General features: G+C 38.4%; 2 protein-coding genes across 13 annotated transcripts in view; both read right to left on the bottom strand.

Moving 5' to 3' along the window:
* Positions 1-314: 314 nt before the first annotated feature.
* meltf (melanotransferrin) lies at positions 315-6,935 on the bottom strand. The gene is made up of 16 exons (XM_027013540.3): positions 6,460-6,935; positions 6,130-6,281; positions 5,909-6,008; positions 5,479-5,664; positions 5,161-5,311; positions 4,994-5,061; positions 4,721-4,905; positions 4,350-4,515; positions 3,856-4,007; positions 3,624-3,720; positions 3,298-3,492; positions 2,980-3,133; positions 2,789-2,856; positions 2,483-2,670; positions 2,189-2,381; positions 315-1,978 (listed from the first exon to the last, which is right to left on the bottom strand). Exons 1-16 carry the CDS (start codon positions 6,506-6,508, stop codon positions 1,914-1,916), a joined length of 2,169 nt encoding a protein of 722 aa, XP_026869341.3. The 5' UTR covers positions 6,509-6,935; the 3' UTR covers positions 315-1,913.
* Positions 6,936-7,152: 217 nt separating this feature from the next.
* Positions 7,153-10,271, bottom strand: part of dlg1a (discs large MAGUK scaffold protein 1a) — an 85,916-nt gene continuing 82,797 nt past the window's right edge. For all 12 annotated transcript variants that reach the window (XM_035524219.2, XM_035524220.2, XM_027013543.3 and 9 more), the window contains one exon: positions 7,153-8,871. In XM_035524219.2, the coding sequence (XP_035380112.1) occupies positions 8,765-8,871 (107 nt within the window). In that variant the 3' untranslated portion in view covers positions 7,153-8,764. The remainder of the gene's footprint in view (positions 8,872-10,271) is intronic.

Here is a 10,271-nt window from a genome sequence, read left to right as displayed (position 1 = left end):
AGAATTTCATACAAACATTGGCAGTTGTGTAACTGGTGAATGATAAGTCCTCCTAAAGCAACAGCTCATGTACGTGTTCACTGATTTGTTTGGGTGTTTTTTAATGTTTTTTTAAAGTTGGTTTTGATCAAATTTCTAAATTCAAAATTTAAGAAATGCATATGCTGTTCACAGTTTAGTTAGCAGTTGGAGGATATTAAACAGATGCTGGTATTTAATTAGTATTTAACTAAATGTTAATCCTGGCCTAAAGATGCCAGATTAATTTACACTTAGAAAATATGAAACTTAAAAAACTGGTATAGGAATCATGGTTGTAAATATGTGCATTTATTGAAAAGAATAGCAAAGAACCCTCCCAGGTACAATATGTAATAATACTTCAGCAGACACACTGGCCTGGCAACTAAATATTAGTTACATCTCAATAATTTCATTAAAGAAATTGTTACAAAATGGTAAAGCACAGTGAAACATGTCAATGTGTCAGTACATACACACTGATATGGTATCCGAACATTAAATACAATTAATTTATCATGGGGCCAAACTGAAACAAACAAATTAAATTAGTGAAATGCATACATCATTGTGCTATTAAACAGACAAGTAAAGACAATGTTAATACAAAGCATGTACAAAAGTGGAAGAGAAATCTAATGGAAATTAACTTGGTATATGAGGTTGCAAGTTCTTGCTAACTGGACAGTTACCAGATGAAGCATATGCCTTGTAACAAAGTTCAAAGGTAGAAATCATAGTTTTCTGTCATTTCCATCAGTGCTCAAACCTGCACTTATACGACATCTAAATACCACATTTAATTTGTATAGTCATGGGATTGTTTCTGAAAACATGATTCTGAAATGACAAGAGGTAAAATATTCTTGCCATTTCATTCTCTCTGGAGAACAGAAGACAGTCCACTCAGCAGTGAAACACCATTGCATGCTCTACATATTGACATAAAATCAGTGAAAATTGTCAGCTGGGATGCATTAGAAATGGCATATTCCCATCCATATATGTTCCTTCAAGTAGTTTATTAAAAAGAAACTTACAAAAACACTGAAACCTGTATAATAAATATTTAACAGGCAAAGCATATGCACTGATATGGCTATTGCCCTTAGTAGTCAGCAATTGCTGCAATAATTAATACATTAATAATAATTATTGTTATTATAAAAATTATTAAATTAATAATAATTTGTAAAAATATTTGTGTAGGTGTTGCAGCTCCAGTGAAAATGGAAAAGTAACATTTTATTTCTCATCATCACTGTGTGATAATCTTAGCAAAGACAGGCACAATGCAATTAAACCCAAATATTCTTAAAAACCTCCCTATGACGAAGAGAAAATGTTATACGTCTGTATGAAAGGCTATAAGCATTTGGAAAGCATTCCTCTATAGTTTATTTCAAACCTTAACTCTAAAAATCCTCTAAACCATCTTGAGCTTTTAGTTCAGTAGGGATGTCTCTCAGGAATGTCTTACAATTTTAGTAATTTAAGTTTTCACTGACAAATTATCATCAAATAAACCAACCATTCAACAAAATGAGATCCTGTGTGCTTTATGAATCACTGTGCAAGACTAATCTAACAATCTTCAATCAAGAGTAGAGATGTTCCTGAGGATATTGATTTGCTAAATTCTGAAGTATATGTGATTTGTAGTATGAGCAAATCAATTTAGTTCAAGCAATTATATATTTGATATATTAGCTAAAAATCTATTCCGTATTGCATACTCGTTGTATGTTTAAAACATCGGTGTTTAAAAACATCAGCTTTTAGTAGTATTGGATATGATCTGAAGCTTTATCACTGAAAGAGTAAACACACAAAGACGGAGAAGAGAGGCCATTTCAGAAACACCTGAATGGCCTGACTAGCTGTCAGACCTGCTACACAGCCAAACAGAAGAGTGCAGCCAAGCTCATCGCCAGCGGTAACGGACACGGAGACGAGGCTGCAGGAAGAGAACCAAACACCTTCATAGTAACTCAGTAACAGCAAAGGGGTGAGAGTTACTCCCTCTGATTTAGAATCCTACACAATCATTACTAAACGTCTCACACACGTGCACATACACGAAAACTTTCTATTAAACTGAGATAGGAACACATTTTCAGTGGGAGAAACTGTCTGTCACATTCAGAGATGATAAATGATAGCCCACCTGCAGAGGAGGAAGTGCACCCGATGGCTATCAGGGCATCTGTGTAGCGCTTGCCGAGCCACTCCTCGTAGGTCTTCTTCTCCCCCACACCAATAACACGCACTGTAGAGTCTTTGAAGATTAGGTCTGATCCCTCATATTTGCTGGAGTCAAACATCTTGAAGTCTGAGTCAGAGTTAACCCCGAAGAACATCTAAAGATAGGAAACACAAAGATGTCTGTCACACTAAAGAAAAATGCTTCATCATCCTATCATTCTGAAATGATTATATTTTAAGGGGAAATAATGCCAACCTGAGCTTTGTCTAAAAGGCCAAAGATGACGTGAGGTCTGGTGTCGGGCCGTACCATCACGGCATGGGAGGGGACGCGGGCAAGGTTGCACTGTTTGTACTGAGTGACTTCAGCACGATAATCTTGAGAACACAGCAGCTGGAAGTCTCTTGAATTTAAACTAATGGACCATGGCTCTGTGCCATTTCCTGAAAATTAAATCCCTGTTGATTTTGTAACATGTACTCATTGTTCATGACATTATTCTTTAATTCATTTTTCTTCCTTCCCTTAGAACAAGAAAAGGAATTGTTGAGTGTGACTCACCATCTGTATTCTGGAATACTGTGGAATGTTTCACAAAGGCAATCTCTCCTGCCCTTTCAACTAAACACCTGTAAAAAGTAAGACAAAGTAAAAAATAAGTCTTTTTAAGATACCTCTCCCTAAAAATGCACTAATGCCCAAAAGTCAACAAATACACTGAAAATCATAAGTAATAATTCTGGAAAAACTACCGGAAGGCTCCACTGTAACCGTCAAACCGATCCTGGCCTTTAACACACTTATTCTGGCCACTGGAGTCTCCAATACACTGCGAGCAAAGATTGCTGGGAAAACCAGGCTCATTGGCACCAGGTACACAGCTGGCTCTGAAGAAGTCTCCAACAGCTAGTGTGAATAAATCCAACAATAATTTGCTAACTAACAGTGTTGTCAGTAGTAGTCCTTGAGTTTCACACATAGCACAGAAAAAAATCTAACAGATATACACAAGCAGTAGACCTTGAAACGAAACATCAATTCTGGTACAATGAAGATCGACGTATACCAACCTTGAGCTATTTGGCATTTTGGCAGCCTGATAAGACCCTTCTCTATGAGCAGGCCAATAGGAATGTTCCAGCCAGCAGTCCTGCCATAACCAGTATGGCAGGACATTTGTCCCCTAAGGTCATCGAATCTCTGGATGTTTTTGTTGCTCCTCTTCACCACAGCCACAGCATAATAGGTGCTGCCATCACCATCCCCTAAAACAAGACACAACCTGGCCTGTGAAGTGCCGTGCAACGGTGTCAGAGGGATCTTCAAGCTTAGTAGGGGGAAAAATTACATTTTTATTGTTTGTTTAATAAAAAGACATCTTTAGTCTGGGACTAACCTGTGTAGCTTTCTCCAGCAGCAGGTACCAGGCCAAAGTTCTTCCCTGCAGTGTAGATGTAGCCTCCATCAAGGTTGATGGCATCAGCTTCCTTATTCTGCAAAAAATGCATTAGAGGCCAATTTCATGGACCGGCATTTGTCAAACAACACAAAGTATAATATTTTCCATGGAGGACAATATCTAAAAATAAGAATATCGGGTTTTCAAGCGATATCCCTGAATGGCTGACCTGAATTTTCTGCATGCAATCCTCCACAGATGTTCCATAAACACACTGGATGTAGGGAATAAGTTCTTTACTTTTAAAGGCCTCAGCCATGTAGGAGCATTTACTTTGTTCTCCATAAGACAGCACACACCAGCGAAGAAACTCAGGAACATCTACAGACACACACCCACACCCACACGGAAGGTACAGAATATTTCTACATGAATGCATGTAAAAAAAACTAAAAAAAACCCATTAAAAATTAAAATAAAACAACCCACTGGAATTAATTTTAAAAAGGGTGACTATAACATGCTATCAAAAATGCCCAAAATAAAATACATACATTGAGAAATAGACTTGAAGTAATCTGTACTTTTGTTACACATCAACAGAGTACACTAACAAATACCACTTTCACTTCCCAATAGATTTGAAAAGTTTTCATTTAAAATCTGTATTGTACAGTTTTATTGCTGGCTGATTTGAATAGAGTTAAGAGGAGAGGGTTTAACCTTTGCTTGAGCAGTCCATAGTTTTTAATATGTTATAGTATTTCCAACCCATCCATGTGATATAGTCTTCATTTTGAGCAAGGATAAATCCTGCCGAGTTGTCACTAAATAGTAGATTGGTACCATTAAAGGCCATCGAGGAGAAAATTTGAAAGTGAGACTTTTGCTGTGGGCAAAGATAAAAAAGATAAATAAAGCTTTATTTGACTATGCAATTATTTGTCATAAATTAATCCTTATCAGTGGCAACCAAGTGGTAAAACAATTACAGTAGTGCTATCAGAAAGCTATATATCTATACTACATGTACCACGTTCCCTTATATGCGAAAAGGACATTGTGTGTAAAAGCCCTGTGTCAAAGGTTCTTACCAGTCCCTCTTTCAGCATGAAGTACACCACAGAACCCTTGATGTCACTCTGGACCACAATGCCTCTTGACGGCACTCTAGCCACATGGCACTGTGCATAATTTGAGACAGAACTGCGAGTACCATCTGGGCACAGCAGCTGGTAATCCTCAGAGTGTAGGCCCTGGGCCCAGGGCTCTCCTTTGCCTGCAATCCCATTTTCCCATCAGGTCAATAAGATGTAATTGCATTCAGAATTTAGTATGGAAGACCATCCCTGTGACACGGTGCTTACCATCAGTGTTGTCAGTAACTGTGGTGTGTTTAACAAAGGCTACGTCTCCTGCATCTTCAACCAGGCACCTGTGGAAAATAGATCCATCCAGCATTAAGACGACTGTGCGTGTACCGACCATGTATATCGAACACTTTTGCTGGAAATGTGAAGCTTGTGGAAAACACCTGAAGGCTCCATTGTATGAGTAGTATTTCTCCTGACTGCTCATCTCACACTTATGGCTGCCAAAGCCATCACCTCCACACAGCTGGCAGAGGGAGGGGGCCTCTGCTATTGCTCCAGGAACACAGCTAGCACTGAAGAACTCTGCAAAACCTAAACATCCACACAAGCAAACAGTTCCTCCCTCATCCACTTTCTTCTCTCTCATTTTGTCCTGTTATAACTGATTAATTAACAGAGGAGGATCTTTTTATCCAACTGTGTGTACAAACACAAAGCATCAAATGGCATTTGAAGATATTCCGACAGCTGTGCTGCACCTTGTGTTATGTTGCAGCCCAGGACAGACATCCTTCCACTGTCAATCAGATAACCCACAGGCATTTTCCAGCCAGCTGTGCGATCCAGACCTGTGTGGCAGGACTTCTTTCCCTTCAGGCTGTTAATATTAATAGCGGAATTTGCCCTCTTCACCACAGCAACTGCATAATAGGTTGTATCTTCACCTACAAAGCAAGGAGTTCACTGCCATATGAACTGGTATCTACGTGTAACTATTTAAAGGTAACTAGATAACAGGTTTACAGCAAGCAGTCATACAATGGGGGGGGGGGGGGGAATTCTCAACAAAAGATTCTTATTAAATCCCTATTGGCAGCCTGTCAAACGTAGACTGCAGATGGAGAGTGGGCTTTTGCATCAGCCAGAACTCTGATGGTAAATGTAATGGAGGGTGAAGGAGGGTCATACCATCAGAATTGGTCTCTGCGGCAGCTATTTTGAACGTAGCTTGCTTTCCAATCTCATAGATGTCTTGGGCATGGGCGGAAAATGCATCAGCTTCCCTTTTCTAATAAAAAGAGCACAAATATTTTCGAGACCATCAACAACAATACCTACGCATTAGCAGAATTATCTTTAATTGCTTTTTTTTTAAGATTATAGTTTATTCAATCGGTTTATTTACATACCATTAGCTTTTGAGCGCATTCAGCCACAGAAGCAGCAGGGATGCACCGAAGTGTTGGACGAATAGCTGCGCTGGAAAAGGCCTCGGCCATAGCCTTACACTTAGCCATCTCTTGCGAAATTGCGCACCATTTTATGGTACTTTGTCCAGACACTATATAAATGTACGGTTTGATTTTAACAGCAGTTTCTGAACCACCGATCACTGCTTAAATTGCTAAAATAAATACGGATTATTCATTTATTTTTACTAAACACACGCAGGTAATAATGGATTAAAAGAATGATTTAAAATTAAGCTACTTAGTGTGTGTCCCATAAAACCGTCTTACCTCTCTGTGTAAGAAAAATCAGCGCGCCTACTAAAATCAATGCCACCATGGCTCACAGCTGAACGCGAACGTGAGACGTTATCGCTCCCTAATATATAACCGTCAACACCTTTCTGGTGCGCTTCAAAGTACAAAGTACAAAGTACAAGGTAGTTTGTCCAAAGCAGTCGTGAATAGTGCTCGAGGTTTTTACGTACACGGATACATAATTCTAATGCTAGAAGGGTAAACAGAGTAACCTCATTTAGCTTACACCTACGCGGACACGTCTAAGTAGCAGGGGGGAGCCCAGGAAGAACACAGAAGAGACTTTCATTCCGCAGAGCAAACTCCACCTTAGAGTCAAAAAGAAAGGACAGTGTAGAAAAGTGTGAGGAGCCGAGAATGAACTGCCACCCAGAACCTTCCAGCCAGCTGCAGCCTTTCTGGGATCAGAAACTGACAACTGGGAAAGGTTTAGAAGTCTAACTACGTACCTACGTAGGTTTTAAGAACTTGGCTAGTTAATGTTTACTGGAGAAATGTAACCTTTGTCATTATGCACTATTCCTTAAGAGCTACATAACTATTTTAGCACTTCTTCGAATTTCGTGCTTAAAATGATGTCTGTCAGTGAAGAATCACACTTTACCGTATAAGAAAAGGTCATGGCCGTGTCCTGTCTGTACATAAAGAATGATGCATTCATAGAAACAGCGTGTGACTTGTTTTTATTAGCAGTTCTCCTCTTTTGACAAGTGGAATGAATCAGGTTGGCAAGTTATTTACAAAGTCCAGTCAAAAACGAGTTAGAAAGCATCGATCAAACGGTAGAGAGGCAGTCTTTTAGAAAACAATCATCTCCGAGAATGAGAATAAGAGGTGGGTTCAGTAGCGCCCTCCAGTGGACAATTAAAGGCTCGTGTTCGAGAGTGCCATAGCAACCCTCTTTTCAGCTATTTGCACAACTACCACATCCAACCACTGCAATGGACACGGTCTACTTGCGCCTGACGCTGACTTTCCGTATCATCACTCACACTTTCACAACTCCAGCTGAAACACAAAGTCATCCTTTAGTTCCCTTTTACTCATTTTAAAGTACATATTATAAATACTATTGCTTTTAAAACCATGCATGCCACATGAAAAGACTGAATTCACGTGGCAGCGAGCAAAAGAGAAATAGCTGACTGTGAGGACAGATGACAGCCCCGTCACTGAGCTCTGGCATGTTTTCACTAAGGGCCACGAAATTCATATAGTGACATTATGCAAAAAAGAAAAAAGAAACCAAGTTGGGAGGTTGCGGTGAAAGTAAAGGAAAATATATTTTCATTTGTATTTATAGATTTTAATATACGTTTAACAATATAAAGAAAATTATTTCCATAGTTGTATAGTTTTACGTAAAGCTCAATATAGTTTTATTATAAGAAAATAGGCAGTATACCGAGGATTAAATATATGTTAAAATCTTAGTGTACAGTTCATTCTTTCATATTTGCAGTTTCTTGTCCTAAAATACACTGTTTCCTGGCTTTTGTATAGAAACAAAACAATTTCCATTCCACTTCGTACCTTGTTTTGAACTTACTCACATAAGCACCTTGATCAGATTAAAACATCCTTGGGACAAGATAATGGTTTGTGCTAGAACATCTGTCAAACCAACCCTCTTTTTGTGCAGTTGTGAAATAGTTGGGTAGTTGCATAAGTTAAGTGGGTTGACCTACTTATAAGATTTTGGGTAATATATGTGAGAAAAGCAATTTTGTGGCTATGGTTAATGCAGCGCAAATACATGTCTAAGAAAAACTCAAGTACAACATATGTTAACCAGAAAAGAACTGTCCAATACATGCTTTTAATGCTAAAACGTGCAAAGTGGTGCTCCAAGTTTTCTCCAAGTAAACATACACATGAATGCTTGTTAATATGAAAAAATAGAAAGAAAAAAGAAACCCAGATGTATATGCAATAAAATCCTTATGTTCCTTCCAAAAAGACACCTCCCTTAAACATTAAGGAATCTGTACTATATAATCTCTCCAATGAGGTGCTGGTTAGGCATAGCCCTTCTCCCTGGAAGTCGGAAATGCAGAGCTCCACACGAGAGTCTTCACGGGACCACACTAGCTGAGAGTGGCGGTCTTTGGCCACTCCCACAAACATGTCTTATAATGCCAGCGTATGTCCTATACTGGGGTCAGAACGCCAACTCACATGGCAGGCCTGGTTGGTCGAATAAAATCCAAAATCAAAGAAGAAAGGAAAAAAAAAACCAGAATAAAAGCAAGAAAAAAAAAGTTTAACTTCCACCATCTCACAATTTCTCTTTGGCTGGCACCCAGATGTATGGTCCAGACTGTTCTTCAATAATTAGTTTAACCTGGTTGTAGATCTCTTCCAAGGTGTCCCCTTGTACAATGGCTAGGAGACAGAAAGAGGGAGAAAGTGGGTAAATCAGTAAAATTTGTAACCCATAAGGAGGGCAGTAATGCTTATATAGGCTTAATTAATTAGTTAATTAATTTTTAGGTAATTAACTAGTCTCTTGTCTATTTAATTAATCTTGTGACGTGACCACCAGGCTAAACTCACATTTTCATTAAAGGAATTTGAGACTTATCATGAAGTCCAAAAGTCTGAGTTAACCAATAAAATTATTTCATAAATGATTTGGTTTATATTTAATATGTAATAATGTTTTTTTTTAATGAGACAATTACATCAGCTTTTACCTGTCTGAAAAATTATGTGAAATTATCTATGATTATCATATTTGCACATATTTTATGATTTTAATATTGTTAAGATATTTTTCATTGAAATGGTAACACACGTATGCTCCTAGAAGACTTTTAATTGTGGGTGTGTCTTACTGACCATCCCCTAACATTATCCCATTTATTTAAATCCTCTAGCATCACCATGACCATTTTCCTGAATACTTTAAATATGAGTTTTTGTTCAAAGTATTCTTCAGCAGTTTGTTAAAATGTCAAAGGATCTTAGGTCATATTTATATTTCTAGTTCAGTTCCCCTAGTCTGCTCCAAATCAGAAAATGATGTACTGTTTCAGTCCTGACATTTTTACAATCAAATTACATGATGTATAGATATAGTTACATCCGGATTGGATAACTTTTATGACCCATTTTGTGACAATAACTACAATAAATGTCAACGGAACTTGCAATTCAATGCTCTATGGTGGGCAAAATGCATTTGTAGGTTTTATGTATATCTGGTGGGGTTTTTTAGCAGGTGAATCCTCTCTAAGAGCTGGTAAAATGCACAAAGGAGTCAAAGCAGCAGCAGGAATTCCTCTGTATCTTCTGGTGTTTGGTTCTTTCCACTGCATGGTAGTAGCTCAACTCAACACTCAACTTGCCTTTTTTGGCTTTCCATTAGGTTTTTTATTTATCCATTTGTTCTGGATAGTACCTGGTAATATGTTTTTGACCTCCATCCAAGGTTCCATGCGAGCAGAGGAGATATGAAAAGGTGACAGGAAAACACCGCAGACTGCTGATAGCATCCGCTAATGTTATTGTGCAAATGTGCAGTTGCCAAATAATATGTATAATCTTTCTGTAAAGATTATGTTTCAATAAGCGAGGAAGCTTCCGTGAGGCATATACTGGTATACTGTACTGCAGATACTGTAACCCCGCTGTACTACATCTGCAGTGGAAAATGTGCCTGGTGCCAAAAGCGATAACAGTTGAGTCAAGTTGAGCCAGTATCATTCAGTGGAAAAGTAACATTTGGTGCCTTTGTCCATACTTCACACAAACTGCACCAGAGTTCGTCTGGAAGCGAAATG

The sequence above is a fragment of the Electrophorus electricus genome, chromosome 7, assembly GCF_041902795.1.
Source record: "Electrophorus electricus isolate QZ-2024a chromosome 7, ASM4190279v1, whole genome shotgun sequence".
Taxonomy (NCBI): Eukaryota; Metazoa; Chordata; class Actinopteri; order Gymnotiformes; family Gymnotidae; genus Electrophorus; species Electrophorus electricus.
The sequence above is the reverse complement of the archived record's forward strand: the minus strand, read 5'-3'. Positions and strand labels throughout refer to the sequence as shown.

Coding starts and splice junctions, on each gene's coding strand:
- meltf (XM_027013540.3), bottom strand. CDS start 6,508: ATGGTGGCATTGATTTTAGTAGGCGCGCTGATTTTTCTTACACAGAGA. Junction 5,312..5,478: donor GGGCTGCAACATAACACAAG/GTGCAGCACAGC, acceptor GTGGATGTTTAG/GTTTTGCAGAGTTCTTCAGT. Junction 2,382..2,482: donor GCCTTTTAGACAAAGCTCAG/GTTGGCATTATT, acceptor TCCTATCTTTAG/ATGTTCTTCGGGGTTAACTC.